Raw genomic sequence first — 25,301 nt, forward strand, 5'->3', positions numbered from 1 at the left:
CATTGCTGTGCAAGATCTACAACTCAGACTACCATACCACGGGGTGAAGGGGTCCTTCTGCAGCCATTGCTGTGCAAGATCTACGACTCAGACTACCAAACCACGGAGCGAGGGGAGTCTTCTGCAGCCATTGCTGCGCAGGATCTTAGACTCAGACCACCATACCACGGGGCGAGGGGGGTCCTTCTGCAGACATTGCTGTTCAAGATCTAAGACTCAGACTACCATACAGAGGGGCCAGGTGGGTCCTTCTGCAGACATTGTTGTGCAAGACCTATGACTCAGACTACCATACAGAGGGGTGAGGTGGGTCCTTGTGCAGCCATTACTGTGCAAGATCTAAGATTCAGACTACCATACAGAGTGGCGAGGGGGGTCCATGGTGGCCTGGCTTGGCAGTTTGGGCTGGACTATTCCTAAGTCAAGTCAAGACTGATTTGAATATGGCTGGGTCCAAACTGGGGTGGTGTGGTGAGCAAAAGAATGATGGATTAAACCCGGATCTTTGTGACTGGGGATGAATGTCTGCATTGCCCAGCATTCTGTCCATCAATTGTTTCTTTTGCGTATGTCACCCTAAGTGGGAAGGGTATGCCAAGACATGGATCCCGTGCTCACTACACCACTGGATTCAAGCTAGCCTGGCTGATGAAGGGTGATACCCTGAAACCGGTCCCAGGATGCTTGTTTCGGTTCCAGAGAGGACCTGGCTTGGCAGTTCAGGCTGGATTATTCCCATAAGGAACATGGTCAAGACTGATTTGCATATGGCTGGGTCCAAACTGGGGTGGTGTGGGGAGAAAAAGAATGATGGATTAAACCCAGATCGTTGTGACTGGGGGTGAATGTTTGCATTGCTCAGCATTCCGTCCATCAATTGCTTTTTTTTACCATGGGGGCATGGCCAGGCTGCTGATCAAGATGGCTGCGTAGCCCTGAAGTCTCGCTAGTACACCCAGACAAACTCCATAGATCGAGACAGATTGTGCCCCAAAAGCTGCTGCAGTGGTGTATTCTTCACATTTAAAGAATCGGCGATCAGGTGGCCCCAGGATGTGAGGCCAAACCTGAGGAAATCATCCCGAACCAAGGCGGCGGAGCCAATCCCGGAGAAGACACTAGGCCTCGGATCGAGGCCTAAATGTCTGCCGTGCAAGCCGTGGTCTTCGAGCGGTGAATTCGACTCCATGCGGTGGCTGCAGGAACTCACTACCCCGGGGTGCAACAGGCGAGGTGAGAGGGAGCATGTCCTGTACCCCCCTCCACCAGCTGCAACATCTGCCATCCACCGCATTGGGACATAACACCAGTGCCATTGCGGCCTGCCTGTTTTTGATTCCCAAGCCCACCCGTGGTGATAGGGGCCGCGTGTGGACTTGGGACACACTCATCTGACCGGGCGGATGGGCGGGCTGCGGGGGGGGGGCTATCACTACCTTTGATCCCTCACCACAGCTGCCACAGATGACTGCATACACTGGGCTGCAGAGCGGTGCATGCATGGGAATGAGCCCTTAAATCCCAGTTTTCCAGTTGGATCCATCAAAGACACCACTGGATAGTGCTCAGCGGCATGTTTGACCCTTTAAGTCTCCCGACGACCGCACAACATGCAGAGAAGTGTGCCTGGCTGGCACGGGGGATCAAGATGTACACAGCAGCATAGAGTGCACAAAAGCCTTAGTGTGGGCTGCTTGGTTGATTTGTTCGATGGGTATCGCGCCTCGCCAGCAACAATACTGATGTGCTAACTGTGTTGACAAATATCACTGAGCCCCCAGCTCTTCCCTTTCCGGTCCCCTGTCTGTCTATATACCAATTGCACGAGAGATAGTTTTTCAGTAGATGAGGCTGAGATGGCATGGCTTATAAGGACCCCAAACAGCAACTCCTGCAGTTTATAAGGCTACTGAGAAAGGCCCAGAAACAGCTGGAGACATGGCTCAGGGGGGTTCTGACACAGGTCTTACAGTAGACCCACTGGCAGACTCAAGTTTTCTATTGTAAGAGTTGCGGGCGGGGTTTAGGGCCCTGGACTGCCGCTTCAACACCTTAGACAAGCGATTAGATAACTTGGGTGCCAAACTGGGCATACATTCAGACGCCTGGACACAGTGGAGGGGAGGGTGTCAGACTTGGAGGACGGATCTGCTCAATCAGTCTGATGTCTGGGCCGAGTTGAAAAGCTCCTCAAAGAAGTGGCAATAAATAATGAAGCTTTAGAAGCGTAGCAAGCGCAACAACCTCCGTATACTAGGGATGCCTGAATTGGCCAACACTGGTCGCAAGGACCATGTTGTAGAGACTCTGCTAACTGACATATTTGGAAGAGAGGCATTCACTTCAGGATTTCTCATTGAACGTGCTCTTCGTTCGCTAGGTCCTCGCCTTCCGAGGCCCATAAATGCGCGCCTCTTAAAGGTTCGGGACACGGCATTGCGCCTTGAGAGAGAAAAAGGCACTATTAACTGGCAGGGATCTATGCTGTCCCTGTACCCTGCTTTTACAGCTATGGTACAAGAAGTGAGGCGCAAATATAAGAAAGAATTAAGAATAGAAAAAGTTTATTGTTTCAGTTAATTAAAACCATAACAATACATTTTGTAAAATCAGACACTACGAATAAAACCTTTAGTGTTTTCCTACTTTTAGTTTTTCTAAACCATAAAACTTTTTGTTTCAAGTGCAATTATTTTTAAAATATAGTCATTTTAACATACACAATGTACTATTTAAAAAAGGATTGGCAGCATTTGTTAATCCATGTGAATTGTTCCTCCCAATGTTCTAGTGTTGTGCTGTGTTGGATTCAGGAGTACACTCTACTTCAGAGTTGGCCGTCCTGTTTCCTTTTTGTGAGCAGGGCACAAGATTACAGTTTAGTGCATGTGTATGAGCTTAGACGAACTTTATTAGTTGGCAATTCAATGGAGTGTCAGTTGGATCTAAGGTCGCTATAATTGCCAATCTGCACTTTCCTATGCCTCTGTGTTCATGGCTTTTTTTTAGAAAGATGCCTCATGCTTGGGATAAGTTCGGACAAATGCAGACAAGATGGATGAAGTCCTCCTTGCTACTCCGACATAGTCTGCAGTCTTTGGGCCCATCATGGACCCAAATTGGCTGGTCCAGATTGGATGGGAATTTACCCGGACGTAGGGCCATTAGCTGTCTTTTTCTGTGGACTGGGAATGTAATTGTTAAGTATGGAGCTGTAGTAAGTGATTTGTAATTGGATATTACCATCCAAGCATGTTTTCTCGTGCTAAAAGTGTTTTTGTCTGCTAGGAGCGAGTGGGATTTTGCTGATTTGTTTATGGCTTGCTTAAAAGCCGGGTAAGGCAGATTGGTTTCCCAGAGTTCTCTTGTGCAGGTGTCTGTTAAGGCTTTTTTTAGGAATTGTTTGTATGGGACTTTGCATGATTTTCTATTTCGTCCCACAAGGCCTTATTCAGTTCTGAGGCTGCTATGTTTTGTTTCAAGCTATACCAATGCTTGATGGTTGCATACTTCCTTCCCAGCATTTTATTTGTCACTCCAAATTCTAATCTGGTCTGCGCTGGTGAAGCTCCCTGATCGATTTGGAAGAATTATTTGTAGATTGCCATCTGTACTTTGTTAAGCAGGTCTGCATCTTTCCCATGGAGAGCTGTTCTGCCATATGATAGCGCAGGTAGCATTTTGGCTTTTATTGTTGCCAGTAGAAGTTTGAGTGATGGCCCCTTAAGCTTTTTTGATGGAGACCTGAAGGCGAACGATGAAGCGTTTGCTCTCTGGGAGATGTAGGCTTTTTGCTGCTGGTGATTGTGCCAATTATCAAAGTAAAATCCCAAATCCTTGTAGTTAGGCACTGCTTCTAACTTTTTACCCTCCAATTGGATATGTTGGTTGACCATCTGGCGTCTGGTGATGAGCATTGTTTTACTTTTTGTGGTATTTATCTCCAAGTTATTATTGGCTATGAATTCCGACAATCCCACAAGTGACCTTTGTAGACCAATCTTGGTTAGACTCATCAGTACGACGTCAACCGCGTAGGATAAATGGGTTAGAGGTAAAGTGCCTAATTTGGGTGGATAAGATATGATCTTGTTGAGCCTTGGCGCTAGGTCTGCCATGAGAAGATTGAAGAGGTGAGGGGTCATGACACAGCCCTGCTTAAGACCTTTGCTGGTTTTAATCTTTCTTGATAGCCATGCTCCATCTCCCAGTTTTACTTCCATCCATGTGTTGGAGTATAAGAGCAGTATTCCTCTTGAGTATTTTATCTGGGACAGTCCAGCTACGCAGTTTCCCCCATAGAATATTGCGGTCTACCCTGTCTAAGGCCACCTTTAAGTCGATGAAACAGAGATGCAGCTGCTGTTTCCTTCGTATATATTTATGGACTAAAAGTGAGAGTGATAAGATGTTTGTCACTGTCCCACACCCTTTCCTGAAGCCTGTTTGATTAGGCGGAATTTGTTTTGTACAATCGGACCAGCTAGTCAGATCTTCAAGGAGTAGTGATGCATAATACTTTGCTTCTACATCCAAAAGTTCTATCAGCCAGTAGCTTTCTGGAGCTATTCTGTATCCACCTTTGAAGAGAGGTGAGATTACTGAGCCTTGCCAGCTTGACGGAATTTGATTTTCACTCTTTACCTCATGGAACGGTTTTTTTAATCTTTCATTCCAGAGGCGCAAATATAACGGTATCAAGGCTACGCTACGCAATCTGGGGCTCAGATATGGGATGTTGTACCCAGCATGACTTTGTGTAGATGTTGAGGGCAGATCCTGACTCTTCGAATCCCCACACGGTAGTCTAGGAATTCTGTAGAGGGTACAAAGGCAACGACAGCTAGAAAAGCAAGGATGCAGGCAGCTCTTCTCCCACGCTCAGTGGCTCTGTGGCCAGTGTGGAGCTTTTTTCTTCTGAATAACGCTCAAGCAAGATTTTGACTCAATTATTTCTCACAATTATCACCTCGCTGTGAACAACGATGGGTGTACATTGGTCTAGTCAGATAATCATTAAGTTGGGTCTCCGGAGTAGCGTTGCCATTCCCCCATGTGTTTAGCACATAAAGTGTGTAAGATGTTCATAGAATGTTTTAGTTTCTACATATATTCATGATGAATAGTTTGCATGGGGGCTGTAATTGTATACTCAATGAGGTTGTTCCCTGCATGGGGTTGAGCAGGGATGGGAGGGGTGTTTCTCAATCTATGGTTCCATTCATTGCCTATTCAGTCCGCTTGCTGTGCATTGAGCATCACTAGTGTAAATACGCATCAGACATCACTGCTCTATATCACAAATGCCAGTTTTGGATAACTTGTCCACTTTTTCCAACCTTTCGCTCATCACCTGGAATGTCAGAGGACTAAATAATGCTAAGAAAGGGAGGAATATATTACACTATTGATAGAGACATGGGATTGATATTGCCATTTGGGGTCCTCACAGATATTTCGCTGGGTACAGTACATACGCAAGAGATACCACAATTTTAATACACAAACGTCTACCATTTCAATTACATAAAGTACACAATGACAAAGAGGGACGCTACACAATGGTAACAGGGAAGCTAATGGGTCACTGCATAGCTTTGGTGAATATATATGCTCCTAATACTGACTCCAGAGTATTTCCACGATGTACATGCAGTTAGAGGCCGAGTTTATTTGCATGGGGGGGGATTTTAATCTCTAAATGGACCCAGCATTAGATAGCTCTTCCAGGTCATCAGATACTAAGCAACAAACACATCAGGCTCTGTCAGACCTATGCGACTCCACTGGGTTGATCGATGTCTGGCGTCAACGACACCCGACCGACCCCACCTACTCTCACTATGCAGTCCGTTATGACATTTGAACCTTAAAGGCCTACATGCGCGGTGTCTGCATTTCTAAACATGCAGGGTACTGAAGGATCTAAGAGCCACAATAGTTGGCATTGAACAGAAATTGGATGCATTAGACATAGAACAGATTGTACGACCCGATTCAGTTAGATACACCATACAAACTGTCCTTAATGACAGAATTTAGGTAGGCCACAGAGTGGGAAACTCTTTTTTTTAACCAAGTATAGCAGCGCCGGCCGCTATGGGGAGGGTGACTGACCGGGACAGACGTTGACCCGACTCTTGAAATGCCCGTGAGGACATGCTTACATCACTGAGATACGTTCTTCTGCAGGCCAGATACTTATGAGCAACCTGGACATATGTGACGAATTCTTGTCATACTACTCCAACCTGTACACATCTTGGGGGAACAACAATAGTTCAGACCATGGGAAGTACTTATCAGAGATTGCCTTGGTCTGGCTAGAAAAATGCATGCAAGAAGTCCTTGCGGAACCCGTTTCAGCGGAAGAGATCTCAAGTGGGATAGACTCCATAAATGGGTCCATGGCCCCACTAGACAATTTTACGGGGGACTTCTAGAAGGCATATAAGTATCTGTTAGATCCGCGCTTACTTGAGGTCTATAGCAAGGCACTAGAGTGTGGAGAGTTGCCCCCTATATTGCGTGAAGTGGTGATTGTATTGCTTCCCAAACCTGGAAAAACTGATAGCTTGCGGGTCATTTAGACCTCTTTCACTAATGAATCTCAATTATAAAATATTGGCAAAAATGATAGCGAAGCGGCTAGCCCTACTATTGGATTGGATAATTTCCCCGGCCCAATGGGGCTTTATTCCTCATAGGTCGACCACTCTTAATTTGAGGATATTGTTTGCTGTCATACACAGAATATCGCTGGAGGTGTCGGCAGCCGCAGTGCTGCTTGAAACTGAAAAAGCATTCCATTCATTGGAATGGCCTTTCCTTTTGGCAGTAATGCGCAGAATAGAATAGGCTTGCCAAACTGATTCATCGCCCTTACCGTGTTACTATATCATAGCCCCACTGCCAGACTTCGTCTGAATGGTACAATATTGCAGTTATTTTGCCTCTTTCGTGGAACTAGACAGGGGTGTCTGCTTTCTCCATTGCTCTTTATCCTAGCAATGAACCCCCGGATTAAGACATTTTCAAGAATGCCATTTACATAGAGGACTTCAGTTCAAGACGGGCACTCTACTCATTTTCCTCTATGCGAATGACAATATCCTTTATGTGGGGTCTCCTGAAGAGAATCTTGAACCTCTTATCAGGGAGATCATTCGATTTGTAGGATATTCCAGCCTGGGCATCAACTGGGGTAAATCAGTACTTTTCCCCATCACTCCCTGCACAAAGAAATGGGATTGCGAGTTTCCGCTTGACTGGTGCTCTGATTCGACACAGGATTTCGGTATACACATCCACATGGATACCGATAAGATTGTCCGATGGAATTATGGTCCCGCGATGGTTACCCTTGAGTCATTGCTGTGCAAGATTTAAGACTCAGACTACCATACCGAGGGGTGAGGGGGGTCCTTCCGCAGCCATTGCTGTGCAAAATCTAAGACTCAGACTACCATGCAGAGGGGCAAGTGGGTCCTTCTGCAGCCATTGCTGTGCAAGATCTAGTCTTGCCAGTGTGATTGCTATGAAATATATATCGATACAAAAGGGGATGATGGACGGAGCGTTTGAGCAAATCAAACACTCACTCCCAGTCAACTGATCTGGGTTTAATTCATAACCATTCTTTAGCTCACTCAGCCACATCAGTTTGAACATGCCCATATGCAAATCAGTCTGACCCTGTGCCTCATGGGAACAGTCCAGCACAAACTACCAAACAATGTCTTTCCTGGACCGGAATCAAACATCCTGCGACCGGTTTCGGATTCATAATCCACATCAGCCAGGCTATCTTGAATCCAGTGGCCAAGTGAGCAAGGGACTCAAGTCTGAGCATACCCTGCCAACTTAGGGCGAACAAAGCGCTACAAAAGGGGAGGATGGACGGAGCGTTTGAGCAAATCAAACACTCACCCCCGGTCAACTGATCTGGGTTTATTCCATCGCCATTCTTTAGCTCACTCAGCCACCCCAGTTCTGACATAGCCATATGCAAATCAGTCTGACCCTGTGCCTCAATGGAACAGTCCAGACCGAACTGCCAAGCCATGTCTTCCCTTGACCGGAAACAAGCATCCTGGGACCGGTTTAGGATTGATAATCCTCATCAGTCAGGCTATTTTGAATCCAGTGGCCAAGTGAGCAAGAGACTCACGTCTGAGTATACCCTGCCAACTTAGGTCAATGCGGGATATTGTTCCCAAGTGTTATCATAATAGATCTGGAGGGCTATATCGTCAAAAAGTCTCTGTAACAGTCAGAAACAAGTAATCACTATTATAGTTCTCAAAACGAAGTCCGCAAAAACCTATTATTATCAACTAACTTACCCAATGTCTGTATCATTGAGTCATGACGCTCTTCCACCATAACGTCCCCCTCCTGTTAAAAGAGGAGACGAATAAAATTATACAAACCAATCTATATGACATCGTCAAAAAAACGGGCCACAAGTAACAATCCACACACGCATACCTTCGGATCGGCAGCAAATATCCACGCTGCTCTTTGGCGTTCTGCGTAGGCGCCATATTAGAAAGCCTATTCTAATATGGCGCCTACGCAGAACGCCAAAAAGGAGCGTGGATATTTGCTGCCGATCCGAAGATATGCGGGTGTGGATTGTTACTTGTGGCCCGTTTTTTTGACGATGTCATATAGATTGGTTTGTATACTTTTATTCGTCTCCTCTTTTAACAGGAGGGGGACGTTTTGGTGGAAGAGCGTCGTGACTCAATGATACAGACATTGGGTAAGTTAGTTGATAATAATAGGTTTTTGCGGACTTCGTTTTGAGAACTATAATAGTGATTACTTGTTTCTGACTGTTACAGAGACTTTTTGACGATATAGCCCTCCAGATCTATTATGATAACACTTGGGAACAATATCCTGCATTGTGAACTGATGAATTGATTGAGGACAATATCAGAGTGATACATATACTGGGTAAGATTTTGGACTATTAAATAGACAGGCAAGCTTTTGATTTATAGCTGAGTTGATGATTAGAAATTAAAATGTAAACAATTTCTCACTTTACAGCGTATGTCCTCAAAATATACTTGCAACCAGGTAGTGTGGTAAGTTATGCTATTCATCGTATGTTGCATTATTGTCACGCTCATGATATAAGTTGCTAACGCTTATTCTGCGTTTTTAGTAACTATAGGAATTTATCACCTACTGCACCAAAGGAACCGCACTTCGTGTGATCCTTTATAATAAGGTGAGCGGGTTTTTAATAACCAGTGCTTAAATAGAGAATAGGAAACAAGAAGGAATAGGGTTCATAAACTGTCTTGTCGTTATAGGTATTATTAAGGAGTGATTGGATTCATTGTGAAGATCTTTGACTCGTGTTTTTGATTATGTTGGTGAGTGTTACTCTACACATGATGATATGAATACCAACCAGTAGTGTGCGTACCAATTTGGCTCAGCAGTTACTAGGGGATTTACTTGTATATATCGTATTGAATAACGAATAATGTTGCCATAAACCTATGATAGTCACAGGACAATCTTCTGGAATAAGATATAATGATCGTTGATGTAAATGTATCCAAATTATGGTTGTTAGACTTCTGATAAAGTATCTCAATGGTTACTGAGATAGTGTGTTGTCAGTTATATGGAAGACGTGTTTGGTGACCTAAGTTTACGTTCATTTTGTTATTCAGAGGTTAACCTGGAAATAAGACAAGGAAGCTAAAATTCCAGGAAACATGATTTTTTTCGAGGTGAATATTCCTTATTAACAAGATGTCTAATTGTTTCTGGGTTATAAGGTATTCATGGATTTGTTGAGCGTAAACTTTTTGTTAATTTCAACTGGGTCATCTATTTTCTTTCTTTCGCACGAGAAGCACCACACTATCACTAGCTATGCATGATATTTTTTCCAGGTGGAGGCTACTATAATTTCCCTTCATTTCTTAAACATATAGAGATTTTATTTTAAATATGGGCATTGTTTATTTTTTTGATTACAGCCCTGAGGAAGTCTAAGTGTTGTATAAATACACGACAAAACACGTGTTGGCTGATGTACCATCTATACACGAAGACTGATGTACCGAATGTACAGAAATATTTGATCTGAATACATTTTGAAGATTCAAAGTGACTACAACTACTGATGAATGGACTTGAATTCACTTGATACACTGTGGCTTGCCAGTCATTTATAATTTGTGTAACTACAATACTGTTGGAACTTATATTGATTACACTATTTGTGTGCTCAGGGGGAGTTAACACATTTTGGTTTCTGTATTTACAGAAGTTTTGGGTGTTGGATGCGCGCCCTCCCTCTAGAAGCACCAACTTTTGATTTTGCATTAGAGTTTACTATCCCTTGATATCCACTGTGGAGCGCCCATTTACTGTTAGTATCCATATAATTATTGAAGACCTTGGATGAGGTTTTGTCTATTTCCAGTGGTAGCTGATCTGGGCCTGAAGATTTCCCAGGGCCAGCTGAGACACTGCCTTCTCTATGTCTATTCAGTGATTAAAGTCTCAAGAAAATCTCAGTGTTCTTGAAGTAACAGGCAGAACGTCAATGATATGTGTTCTATGCACCAGCAACAAATACACATGTGGAACCCTAGTTTAACAAGCTGGAATTCTTAAAAGACCATATTTATTATTCTCCCCAAAAATGGTCACAAATCACGATGTTAAAACCTTGCTTTCAATCTTTATATATGCCAAAGATCCTGAGGGTTTATCCCCTGAGAATGACCCAAATGAGAGGAAAAGCAAGCATTGGCAAATCAAGTAGGTCTTCCTTAGCAAGCCTGCACTTTTTTTAAACTTCTTTATTTTCTTGGAAACTCCAGAAAAAACTCCAACGAATCCAGAACGCCTCAGCCAGGCTCATATTAGACATCCCGCGTAAAGAACACATCTCTGGTCACCTGAAAAACCTCCACTGGCTCCCCATCAATAAGAGGATTACTTTCCGGCTCCTGACCCACGCACACAAAGCACTCTACGAAATCGGACCCGAATGCCTCAACACACGACTGTCCTTCTACACCCCCTCCCGCCAGCTACGATCCTCCAACCAAGCCCTTGCCACTGTACCCCGCATCAACAAAACCACCATGGGAGGTAGATCCTTCTCCTACCTGGCAGCTAAAACCTGGAACTCACTTCCCACTCACCTTCGCCTTACTCAGAACCACCTAGCATTCAGAAAGCAACTTAAAACGTGGATATTTGACAAGTAATTCCCCACCCTTCTTCAAGCGCCTTGAGACCCTCTGGGTATGTAGCGCGCTATATAAATTTATTGACTTGACTTGACTGACTTAGGCATCAAAAGTAATGAAAAGTGACAATGCTGCAGTCTGAAGTGTGTGCTTACATTTACAAAGGAAATAAGTAAAAAAGTCCGGTGCAATAATCAATGAAAAAATGACATGACAGCAAAAATGAAAGAAAAGATTGTGCAACCTGCCTTGGCACTGAACAAGGCTACTTTTTAGACATATGTGCTCAGACAAAAAAAACATTGCTTGAATGTAGGACAGCCAATGGCTCTCTGTATTTCATTATGAATGATTAGTAAAACATGAGGCTTTCGAAACAGCTAAAGCTGTCTCTCTAGACCATACAAACCAAAAAATGCCATCATATATAATTTTGTGGAGCACTGCCCTCATCATAGGTCTCATTAAAGACGGGCTAGCCCATTTTGAATTTCCCCAATTGGTAAAAAGTTTGTACATTAAATTAGATAGACACCCGTTGCTCTGGTGCAGATTGGAGCAGGACCACAAGCCCCAGAGACCGCAGGGGCAGTTGCTGCCACTGATGCATTGCTGCCCACACTAGAAGTCTATTTTTCTTTGTCTGGGGCTCCCGCTTCGGGGACGCCCGTACCTCTGGTGCAGATTGGGGCAGGACCACACGCCCCAGAAATGCCTGCGGCAGACGTCACTCCAACCGCCTTGCAGCCCACGCCCAGAGGTGCGTCTCTAAATCCTGCTTTGCGGGAGGCAACCAGGTGCATGCCCATGTGTAGACCGGGCCAAGAGTAGGCCAGTCAAAGCCCGGAAGAGGCTGGGCTGGGCTGGGCAATTCTTTGTGACTTTTCCGCTCTTTTCAACATGGACCCAGCTTAGGAAGATAGAATAATGGGTAAACGGAAACATGCCTTGGGGAAGGGAAAGGGAAGCCCCATTAAGCCCCGGTCAATGGCCACATTGGACAATTATTTAGCAAGAGGGCTGGGGGAAATATCAAGAGAAATTGATTTAGCCGAACGACGTCTGAGTTTGCGGGAGGTTGGGGGCAGTCCGAACTGCCCAAACAACTCACAAACAATCAAAGTAATAACTGCTTAATTACTGCAGCACTAACAATTTTCCCCTCCACATCTGATGTACAGGATGCTGATTGGACAGCTATTGGGGCGACTGAACTCCCAGATGATAGTGTGTAATGTAAAAATAAATGCCTAATAATGGTGAAATCAAGCACATGGGCTCCAAGAAAAAGTAGCTGCCCAAGGCCATTGGAAATGAGTTGGATAAGGCAACGAACAATATTAACTGGGAACTGAATAATGATAATTTTAAACAAATAATAGATATGTGTTTTGCTCCTCTATATGAAAAGATGCACAAGATTGAATTCATGGTGGAAGCTTAAACCTCTAAAATTGATCAAACATTTGGTGCTCAAAGCAACAATATATCTGAGAGGGGACGTGAGGCCACTCATGTAAGGGCCAAAATAGATGAGGTTAACCTCTGTTCAAATGCAAAAACAAGTACCCATGCTCAGAGGAGTGGGGTTGCTAACGCTCTAGGGTCGGTCCCAAAGCAAGCTTGACTGTCAAATACGAATTCAAGCCCGAAAGAAGGGGGTACAGCTGACGCAGTAATGAACAACAGGAACGATAAGGAAGGCTTAGGCTCCTATCCACAAGAGAAGGATAATCTGCCTATATTAAACCTCCCCCCTGAATGTGACCCATATATTTTAGCAATGACAGGGGTCCCTGAGATATCTTCATCCTCTAGTAAATCTAATATGCAGTTACCAAACAAGGTCTGTCATTGGCTCTGTTAAATGCCTGTTTTTAGTAATGAGTTCCGATACCTACAGGAGTCCTTCAAGCGTCTTGCATAATTATGTAAAGCTTATTTTTCCTCCCAATATTGTATCCCTCTTACACAAAATTGTGAAGCGCTCTGATACCTGTAAGGGTCACGTTTGCCCTATACAAAACTTTATAAAAGAAAAAAAGAGGGTACATGTTATTTTTTTTGTTAGAAGGGTAAAGTAGGTGGTACCGGGAAGAAAACAATGTAGAGGGGACTGCATTGTGGTCAATTGCAGAGACCCATCATTGACAAGGAGGTACATTTTTTAGCTAAAGCTCCCAACAGTTGACAAATGAGGGAATCACCCTCAAATGCCTATGCTTTTTTATGGCCATTTGAGGCCAACAAACAATTATACCCAGACCCACCTGAGGACACCAAATGAGCACATCCAGACCAATCAGAGAAACATTGACTACTACCAATCGATACCTTCCACTGACAGGTCTGAATAGTAACGATTGACTATGTGGAAATCCTGTACTTTGACCTGAATGTAATAAGGGGAATATGCTACCAACATTTGCCCAAGAAAATAAGAACAGTATCCTGAAATCACTTGAAAATAGTTCCCAAATTCGTAGCTTTCTTTGTTGGAATGTCGCAGGTGCAACTACTAAAGTGATGGACCGAAATGGCTATGCCTGGTTAACTAATATGACGTGATTCACTCCAAGAAACCTGGGCATGCAAACCCTTTTTTGTGGATGGATATGAATCCTTCCACATCCCTGCAATAGGGGGGAAGGTTGTAGAGCACAAGTTGGCCTATCTATCCTGATCCATATATCTAAATTATTCAAAATTATAGTTATCCCCGTCAAGCACACTGGGTTTCAGGTTATATGGGGAGTGGCAAGTCGGAATTTGAATTTTTTCTTGGTTAATTTCTACAATGAAGTGATAACCTTGGGCTGCCAAACCTCCAACCTATTCAAGGTATTGAATACTCTTAAAACTAGAGCCCTTCAAAGGCTACAGTGTTTTAATCTTGTATTAAGGGGGGTTATAACGCTAAGATAGGCCAACTTAACTTAGATGACAATCCTTTTACAAAGAAAGTGCAGCATAGCTTTATAGCTGGTGCAGATGATAGAGGCCAGCGGATGATAAGAGCCTTAGGTCGCACTGACACCATGGACTTAGGTTCGCTTGTAGGACAGAATTTTAGTGGCAAACCAACCTTTATAGGGTGGGGTAAGAGAACAACCATTGACTATACTTTTTTTCAAGGCCAATGGCAGAATGGGTTAGATCAAGCAATATCATATCCACCAGTTATAGTGATCACAACACTATAGTGTTCGGACTTCCAATACCGATAAGTGAAGCAAGTATCACTAACCCTGGTTTAACTGGGATGGAAACTGTAGATAAGGGGCATAGAGTTAGGTGGCATACTACTCAGACCCCCAAGTTACTTAAGTCCCTTGTTGTGGCTAATATAGACCTACTTATGAACCCACAGCTTGGGATTGATCCTCCTCCTGAGAAGGTCTTGGAAACTTTTGGAACCCTCACTAAATCTATTAAGGAGATCATGAAAAGCCTCTCCGCCCCAGTGAGGCTAATCAGATCTGAGTGGTTTGATCGAGAGTGAACACCAGGCCAATACACAAATCAGAAGTTATACTGGCACGATCAAGAGACAAGGAGGCTTTACAACATTGGAAGAAACACTAAGGGAGGAATCATGGGACAGATTAATGACAGCCTGCGTCAAGAGAGATTCTAGGGGATTCTGGCACATAATTAGGGGTAAAGATTTGCCCTCACATGCTGACAATGATATAAGTAATAATATCTCTGCAGGACAATGCCCACAACACTAAGTATTTATTCGGAGGTCATAAGTAGACCCAATGAAGGTGCTGGAGATATACATGAGCTTCCCATACCTCTAACATTCAACTTAGAGGGATTAAGAGAGGCAATTAGGACTAACCCAACCAATAAGGCTCCGGGCCTGGAAGGAATCCCAATGGATTTATATAAACAAAATATTACATTTTGGGCCCCTCTGACAACAAATATCCTTACTGGAACTGCAGCTAGAGGAATACTAAAGGAAGTGTGCCACTATTGACACCATTCTTTTAAAAAACTGGACCGCCAGAACCCTTGTTACTACCGACCAATTTCTTTTCCTAATTTCGATTTTAAAGGTGACCGGACAAGTTTTTTTGGGGAGGTTGGAGGAAAGGGCTCATAGTAGTAATATCCTGAGTCTAGTACAGTATGGCTTCAGGCAGGGTAAGGGAACTAAGGAGCAATGCATAAATCCAGAGATAATGATAGGTAAATATGTGGTGGCAAAGAAAAGTACCATCCATTTAGCGTTCATGGAACTAAGCAGCGCTTTCGACTGAGTTAACAGATCAAAGCTATAGTCCATTTTTATTTGACATGGGATTGTCACAAACTCGGCTGGGTTTTCAGCCAGCTATGCTCTCAGAGATAACAGCAACTGTTAGATTTGGCCATAAGGGGGAGTGCAAGGATTCCTTTAACATACCTAGAGGTGTTAGGTAAGGTTGTGTAATGCCCCCCTCCTGTTCCTATTATACATTAAAGGCTTGAATATATTTTCAATAGAAAACGGCAAGGATATGCCCAGGATACAATTTGCTTTTGTCCCATCTCTGGGGTATGCAGATGATGCAGTTTTATTATCCTGCACATCTAATGGTCTAAGGGATTTGGTAGGTACGTTTGTAAATGTTATGGATGATCTTGATCTAGATACCAATATTCCCAAGACCCATATTATGATTTGCGGGAAAATCACCTCAAAAGTTTGGCCCATATGTATTAAGGGTAAAATAATATCGCCAATAAGTTCTTCTCCATACCTGGGTGTCCCTTTTTGACCAACAAAGAAACTGGAGCCTATGTATGGCTGACAGAAGCCAACATTTTAATAAAGGTTGTTGTGCTGTTTTTAAGTTTTTTGCCTCCTCAATAGGAAACAAACCTATAGTTCCCCTTTTACAGGATTAAATGCCTGACAGTCCTTAAGTATGGGGTAGCCATCTGGGGCTATCATAATGGTTTAAAATTACAGTGAGAGGGGAATAGATTTTGTTGAAAACTACTTGGAGCTGGTCCCCTAAGTCCTAGTACCTTCATGCATGATGAGTTGGGATTGGGATTTGTGGAAGATCCTGTAAAAATAGCTCTTTACTCCTCTGGGTCTCTGTCTGGAGTGGGGATCACACTGCTTTTAAGAGAGGAGTAATGAATGACTGTCTTCTCTGTGATCTGGGGGATAAGATACGATGGCTGGCATATATAAAAAAAACTGTCTGCTGAAATCGGTCATACTGACCTGTATAACGCTCTTCAATCTATTGTTAAAGCGGATGAGGAGAGGATAAAGGAGATATATATGAGACAAACTATGGAAATAAGGGAATCTAGGACCATGGATAGAACGATAGCAAGAGCCTGTTAGATAATACAAACCACTCCAGGCTCAGAGCCCTAGCTTACTTTGGTTAACAATCCATTGGAGAGATCCCTTCTCACAAGGTTTCGATTGGGCTCAATACGGTGCAGTCCCTGCTCCCTCCTGGTCAATATGATAGCAATTCCATTTTAAAGTGTCCTTGTGACGGAACCTTGCAACAAACCTTGGTCCACTTAGTTGATTTTTGTCCGACATATTACTTCCAGCGAAAAATATATCTTTCCTATTTTAAAATCTAGAGGCTTTTACCTATATAGACCAGCTTTTTTGTACTTACAATTACTATCAGATTCAACAGTTTTATAGCTGCAGTGTCTTTCATAAAGTGTGCCTTAAAAATGAATGCTGCTATACATGCCTAATTGCTTTTTCCCCCAAAGCCAAAGTATGCTGCTTCTTGTACATTCTGGTTTTAATGAAAATGCCAGATGTAATCTTTTGCACCTCTATTTAATTTTTTGAATTTGTAATATGGATGTTTTTAGGATGAAAATGATATTGTTTAAAACTTTTTGTTTATACTTTTAGGATTATTAATTAATAATTGAATAAACAAATATTGATATTGATAGATACACATTTCCGACCAACCTCTAGGTGGGAAAATTATAATAGACTGTGAATCTAAAATGATTCATTCAGCAAAACTGACTAGTCTCTCGACTCCCCCCTTTGTCTTTAGGGGCTTGCGTTCAGTAATACCTCTAAATAAGGGCAATTTACATACCATTTGACTTTTTCAATGGGAGACCCAGTCTCTTCATAATGATTTTAAATGTTTTTTAAGCTGTGTGCATGACTCATTTCATTGAGCAAAATGTGTAATAAGAAAAGATGGTTCTCTGAAAGCTCTGGGGCTCGATTCACAAAGTTTGAGATTTACACCTACTTTTACTCCTTCACCTGTGTATAAATATTTCATAAACGGAATTAATGCTGAGATGTACTCCTAGTAGTAGGTGTAGCTGTCCCCAGGCCGGTATATGAGGAGGTGGGGGCTACGTGCAACTCAAAAAACAACTGTAAAATGTCTATAAGTACATTTAGGTGAATATTTTTGGCACAAATCGGTCAAATGTAGTTCTAAATGCTGTAGACGGAGATCTCCACCCATGTTTTGTAGGACTGTAAATTAAAATAACAGGGAACAGGTATCATTTGAGGAAAATAATACACCCCTTAACAAACATCACAGCTGGGGGTGCAAAAATCCTAAAGCCTGGGCTACGAGATGTTGTGGAGCCAACCATCAGGTATAGTTGTATTGTTGTGTGTGTCTGTGCATTTATGTGTTTTCAGATATGCAATAAGTTATGATGTGTCTTCGGGTGTGTATAGAGTATGGTTAGATGTCAGATGAGTCATTTGTTATAAAACATTGATTAATACGTTACCTGTTTGCAATTTTTTTAAGTGTGTGCATCTGTTATTCTACATTTTTGTAATGTGATTTGTTTTAGTGTCTGAAAATCTAAATTCACATGACCATTTTTATATTACATTTCTTTATTTTATGTTTTACTACTTTTTGAAACATTTTAAAAAAAAATTGGTATAGGTGTCTGCATGGTCTAAAGTCATATGTCTATTTTTTCCTTTGATTTCTTTTCCCCAAGGTTACATCTAAAATCTTGAACTATATATACACAGTTGTAAACACTCCCAGTGCAGAAGTACACACTTAGAATACTGGGCCAGCTAGTGTGTAGATCTACATCAATACCTTTGAGAACTGTTTTTGTGAGTATGTGAAGTAATAAATACTAAGCATGGGCGGAAAATCCGTTCCGCTCGCGGATTTTGCGGATTTTCGGTTAATTCGCAATCCGCGAGATTCGCGAATTTCCCGCAAAATCCGCAAGCGGAACGGATTGGGTCAAAAGTTCAAGCTGACTTTTGTAACTCTTTTAGAATGGCGCCGGCAAGCTGCCAGAGCCATTCTAAAATAGTTACAAAAGTCAGCTTCAACAGGAAGCTCTAATAGATAAAGTAAAGCAGGTGCTACTCAAATTCAGTTACACAATCATTAATCACCCCAAACTTGGGGTGATTAATGATTGTGTAACTTAATTTGACCTTCAACTGGAGCACCTGCTTTACTTTATCTATTAGTGCTTCCTGTTGAAGCTATTTCTAGCTATTTTAGAATGGCGCTGGCAGCTTGCCGGCGCCATTCTAAGTGGGGCTGAGGGCAGAAGGGCACAAAAGTGGGACAGAGGGCAGAAGGGGACAAAAAATAAGTGGGGCAGAGGGCAGAAGGGCACAGAAACGAGTGGTACAGAGGGCAGATGGGCATAAAAAACGAGAGGGTGGCAGTGATTAACCAAGCAAAAAAAAAACCTGCAAAAACGCAAAGCGCCTCACGAACACCCGTGAACACGTAAAGCACCTTGCGAACACGCAAAAATAAAAAAATCTGCAAATTTGCGTGAATTCGCGAATTTTGCAAATTCGCAAATCCGCAAATTCACGGATTGCGAATTTGCAAAATTCGCCCATGCTTAATAAATACTACAGGAGTAGGAGTACCAGAGGAGTAGTACTACACATACTTGTCAAGGCTTTTGTGAATCACAACCCTGGGCTTTCTGCTGGTACGAATTAAACTGACAAAGTCTTATTAGAACATTCACAGTAGATGATAGTTGGGGTGTATTGTGCGTGGGTAACAGTAATCTAACTCATTCCTGTTGTAGAAGTATTTTTATGAATTAGAAAAAGAATGCCTAATTTTAATGTGCTTAAGTGAGCTTGACTAGGCCAAAGTAGTCCTGCATTGACATCTTTTCATGTTTGGGGAAATAATTGTGCAGTTTACTTGATGTGAACAAGTTTTTTACAAGTGCATATGTTCTGTGCGCTTTTCAACTTCACACAATTTGCAAAATGGAAGTTTCATTAATGGGGCTGTGTGATGTGCATGATATAATTGCATTCATAGTCATAGTCAAAATACTTTATTCGGTTTTACAAATAGCAAACCATAAAAGTGATATTTCAACAATAAAAAGGACAATTATATGATTAAAAATATGTATGTTAAACTTGTGCAAGTAATAAAACAGTTCCTTTGTATATTAATACAAAACAAGTTAAAAATCTTGCATCCCAGAAGTGCAAACATAAGTCTAAAATGTAGTTGATACCATGACTACGGTACAAGGTTCCATTAGCTTGGGAGGCTTTTTCTCAGTCTCAATGTATTTTTTAAAAAAACAAACCACAAATAAAGTGCTTTCTGGGCTCAACATTTGCAGGAAGCAAAGAGCCGGACGAACCTGGGTGAAATTAATTTTTTTTAAAACAGGTTTTAAAAAGAGTCTACAGGGAACATCATAATAATGGCAAAAGAACATAAAGTGCATTAGGTCCTGTGGAGATGAAACATCGCAGCCACAGGGCGGCAAGACCTGCTCTTTATGACTTCCCTTTGGGACAGCAAGTAGAAGGTGATAAAGGTTAAACCTGAATCTGGTTAACAGAAACCGCTCATGAGATGAAATAGGCCATGTTAGATAAGGTTCCAGCGAGGGGGCGGTTTTAAGTAACATGAAGTTACGAACACTAGGTTTAACCAGTTCTGCACCTTCTCTGTTAAATTTTTGCCATAGGGAAAAGGTTTTATTAACATAGACCACATCCTCAATGGTAATCGTTTCAGGGTTTAAAAAGAGATCCAGTCGTCCAAGGTCGTTAAAACAGGATTTCAAATATTGTAGCCAGGGAATTTTAAGCATGTTATCCAGAGTCAGGGCCTCATTAAGTAGCTGGTGATTTAGGGTAAGATCTTTATTTAACCAGCATTTTAACCAAAAAAGCAGAGGGTGGATAGCTAACGTGTCGCTGATGAATGGGAGTCCAGTTTCTTCATGAACGAATACATTTGAGGTTCCCTATGGTACTCCCAATAATTGTTTAAAAATATTATTCTCTGCCACCTGGATGCCCTTCACTGCTGTATATCCCCATAGCTCACTGCCATAGCTGCCAATTGCTACACTTTTTGCCTGGTACAACCTAGCACAATTGTATTAATGTTCTTTCTTCATGATGAAGCCATGCTCAGAATGTTCTTGTCTATGTAGGATTCAGGACTCTTTCTCAATACTTTTTTTGTGGACCATTCATTAACTAAACTGTCTATTATATTTGTGTATTATATAAAGATGATGATATTGCCTTTATTTTCTATGTGTACCCCATTCAATAATATGCAGTCAAGTAGGTGTTCCCATGTACTAGAATGGATATTGACTAATGGCACGATAGACTGCTAGACCACCCTGTCTGACCATTAGAAGTATTTAAATTTGTGTGGCTTTTCTATCTAAAACCCTATGAAAGATCACGTTTTTGGGAGATGCGCCAGACATGTTTGCACTGGCTTTGAATGCTGGCTCTATGTCAGTGTGTCTGTTGATTTATACTTGGACTTACTTGGGCTTCTAAATTGAGCAGACTCTGCACTAGTCTGTTAATTCATTTTATACTTAGACTTTTCACTATGTCAGTCTGTTTATTTTGCTTAAACCTGGTTCTTGTTATTGACTTACTTTAAAGACTGGTGTTGTGCTAGCCCTTTCACAGATGATGACTATGACTAATTTGATTAAGCTAATTCATAATTTACTAACTAAGTACTAGTTGTCTCTGTAACAATTTTAATGTTAAATTAAACCAATAAGGTTTAACCTTCAAATTATTTTAATTATTATTTGAATTTGGACTAAGAGTTATGAAAAATCAAAGGGTCTTATGAAGACTCAGACACTCCCCATTCTATACATTGACCCTCCAAATAACTTGAATTAGAGTAGTGACAATATGGATAGGACTATATTTCCGCAGGGTGGAGTACATTGCTAGACATCATGCAACCTTCCTCAAATGATTTTTCCTCCAACATCAATTGGAATATTCAGCTTTCAAATGCTTCCTCCCCAGTTTTGTCATATTTAACATAACTGGTCCTGCTCTATCAAATTAATCATGACAGTGGTGTAGGGTGACCATAAGATTACAACCACATCTACACCTGACATTGTCAACAAACTATTCTGTGTTAGGGGCAGACTTACAAAAAACAGTTACCCATCTCAACCTTATTGATTTTTTCAACATACCCCATTAATTCCTTGAGCTGTCAGTAAGGAGTTCCTCATGTCTACACACTCAGACATATCATTCCCTCATTAAATTGCATAGTAGGCTCTTTCCACACTGACTATTTAGAGACACAGCGCCGACTTTGATATATATATTTTACTAAATATGAATGAATATTCTTTGGAATGGAAAAAATATGACATGGGACAAAATAGGTATTAATATTAGATAAAACAATGCTCTCTGCAGGTCTCCAAAATATAACTTTATGAAAAACAGTCACAAAATGTTTATAGGAATAAAATCTGGTAGGATGTTGCGATCGACCATTATATAAATGCAGAAACAGCAGCCAATATATAATGTATTGGATCAAAAGACGTGTCCCTGTATGAGGTAATGAGCATTAACAGTGAAATATGGTGACAGCAACTAGAAGTAAACAAAGAATAAAAATGCTGCTAATGGCAGACAATTAACTTATAAGGTACACTTGTAGAAAGAAGATGGACAATAATAAACAGGAGCATTATTTGACAAAGGGACAAGAGGCGAAGAAGGCTAAACAATTTAGTAGTCACAGTTGCAATCCTAGGCAACATGGATTCTGAGACTCAATCTCCCATGTCTCTGAATGTTACTTACTTTGTGCAGCTGGATTGCGGAGAAAATCCAGAACTGCCTGGGAATGGGCCAAAGGAGCTGGCTGGGCTCAAGAGTTGAGGGCTCTGAGAACGAGAAGACGACTCGGAAGAGGTGCTTTCCAGGTATCTACCTAAAGGAGAGATCGACAGGGAAAATCAGATTCTCTCAAAGTACTCAGAAGCTAACTATAACAATATAACTATACACACGCACACGTACACACACACACACATACTCATGCATTGATGTGCAAGCAAACACGCATAAAAGGAGATTTATGCTTGGGAGTTATTTCGAAGTAATGAGGCCAAAACCCATTTTAGGCGTCTGTGATTCTTGAGCATCTATTCGATATGCCTCACTTAAGAGAACAAAGAAATAGAGTAACAATGCATAATTTGATATTATCATAAGATTTGTACTGGACTCACAGAAGCCCAAATGTGGGTACTTCACACTGAGAATGTGTAAAGCCATACCCTGATAAATCACGTGTTCCTGTGAAAACATATCAGGCACGCCTCCGATCCTAGATTTATAAAACCTTTGGATGACGAATGTTGAGAGTGTTTTTGGGTTGAAGTTTTAATTGAGATCGTTAACGTGAAAATCAAGTGGCTATGGGAACAATTCCAGATCATAAAAAACCATGAATAAGGCATAATGTATTAAATTCAATTTGATGTTTAATTGGTATCCAATGTAGGGTCGTACATGCTACTTAGATAGATGTCCTTTTTCTGAGCCCCAAAATAACTCTTACTGCATAGTTTTGAACCTGTTGCAATTGTTTAAGAGTCAAATCTGGGAACCCTGTATACAAAAGATCACAACAATCAATTTTTGAATAAATACATGAGGTTATGACCCGTTTATGCAAATTATTTTGTAAGGAAACGAAAGCTTTTTCCAAAATCTTTAATTGGTTATTTCGAGATAATGAGGCCAAAACCCATTTTAGGCATCTGTGATTCTTGAGCATCTATTCGATATGCCTCACTTAAGAGAACAAAGAAATAGAGTAACACTGCATAATTTGATATTATTAGAAGATTTGTATTGGACTCACAGAAGCCCAAATGTTGGTACTTCAAGCTGAGCATGTGTAAAGCCATATCCTGATAAATCCTGTGTTCCTGTGAAAACATATCAGGCACGCCTCCGATCCTAGATTTATAAAACCTTTGGATGACGAATGTTAAGAGTCTTTTTGGGTTGAAGTTTTAATTGAGATCTTTAACGTGAAAATCAAGTGGCTATGGAACAATTCCAGATCATAAAAAAACATGAATAAGGCATAAAGTATTAAATTCAATTTGATGTTTATTTGGTATCCAATGTAGGGCCGTACATGCTACTCAGATAGATGCTCTTTTCCTGAGCCCCAAAATAATTCTTACTGCATAGTTTTGAACCTGTTGCAATTGTTTGAGAGTCAAATCTGGGAACCCTGTATACAAAAGATCACAACAATCAATTTTTGAATGAATACATGAGGTATGCAGATTATTTTGGAAGGAAACCAAAAGCTTTTTCCAAAGTCTTTAATTGGTAAAAAAAGATTAGGGAGTAAGTGTATTTATCTGGAAATGCATTGATAATTGAAAATTCAAGGAAACCCCCAGGGAAGTCACATTTAGTTTAGGAGAGATTGCTTGACCAAGTTCAATTGGCGAGAGATCCCCGTCCCATCTTTCTTGGTATTAACCTACCTATAAAAGCTTGGTCTTATTATCACTCAATGTTGGGGAGACTTGAGACATTCAAGTCTGAATAGCCAGTAGGCACCTTGGCACTAGTTTTGACTGCAGGGCCTTGCTCCAACCCGATTATTACTTGTGCGTCCCACACAGGAAAGCATGGTACTCTGACATGGAGATAAAACTGATCGAGGCATCAAAAATCAATATATTAGCCAAAGTGACAAGGCTATATTTATGCAGAAAAGCTTGGGGCTAAAATATATGCCCCCTTCCCTGTCTCCGATCGCAGGCAGTTGCTTGTTCATCATGTCAGTATTGGCATTCCAGCACTTCTCTTTGTTGTCAGTGTTCAGCAAGTTAATACTGCAGAGAGAAGCAAGAATGATAAGGGCAGCAGTGAGGGGCACAAGAGCAATGGAGGAGCTTGAGATAAAAAACAAGCACTGGCAAATGTATTAGGCTTTGCCTAAATATATATATATATAGAATAAAACTGCTTCACCAAAGAAATTGGGGCTCGGCGTCTTCTCTTACTCGAGGTGTAAGAATTCATGTTAAATTCAAGATAAAGTGAAACGCACTCACAAATTGTCAAGTTCCCAATTATTCAGTTTTTTAATTCATAAGGTATCTAGAGACAACCGACGCGTTTCGCTATGCTAGATAGCTTGATCACGGTTACATGGTTGCAAACAATTTTAGACAATAAAAACAGTTTCCCACATCATGTGATTACTGACCAAGCAAAACTCCATACCTGATGTATTATGGGAGATGTAGTAATTCTTTATATTTTAAGTGCCTATTTATATTGGGAGTTGTGGTATTTACATATATTTCAGGATATTACTTCCAATTCTACAAAGGTTTTAATACTTATTCATGTCACTCGGCCCATTAAGATTGGTGTGGTAGATGAGTACACATTTAAAGATCTTTTTGGGTATTTTTCATTATTTTGCCGCAATTGGCAGAAAAGCAGTGCGCTCTGTTTATTTGTACCCTATCAGAGAAGAGGACAGATATTCCACTATCTCATTTGTCACCCACACGTTGTTCGTGATGGAATTTCTTTTAATTGGATTTAATTTTATTTTAATTTAACCCCTTCGCAGCTCATGACGAGCTCAGCTCGTCATGCAGTACACTGGTCGTGTGCTCATGACGAGCTGAGCTCGTCATGAACAATCGGAAATCAGAGAATGCAGCGCCGCGGGGAAAAACCTCTACCAGCCAAGG

The 25,301-nt window shown here is 41.5% G+C and overlaps 1 protein-coding gene across 1 annotated transcript in view; it reads right to left on the minus strand.

Annotated features, from left to right (window-relative positions):
• LOC147685426 (partitioning defective 3 homolog) overlaps positions 1 to 25,301 on the minus strand; it is a 532,416-nt gene that overhangs the window by 155,502 nt on the left and 351,613 nt on the right. The window contains exon 6 of the mRNA XM_086939787.1: positions 22,360 to 22,489. Within this exon, the coding sequence (XP_086795913.1) occupies positions 22,360 to 22,489 (130 nt within the window). The remainder of the gene's footprint in view (positions 1 to 22,359; positions 22,490 to 25,301) is intronic.

This window comes from Lissotriton vulgaris, chromosome 10 (genome assembly GCF_964263255.1).
Source record: "Lissotriton vulgaris chromosome 10, aLisVul1.2, whole genome shotgun sequence".
Taxonomy (NCBI): domain Eukaryota; kingdom Metazoa; phylum Chordata; class Amphibia; order Caudata; family Salamandridae; genus Lissotriton; species Lissotriton vulgaris.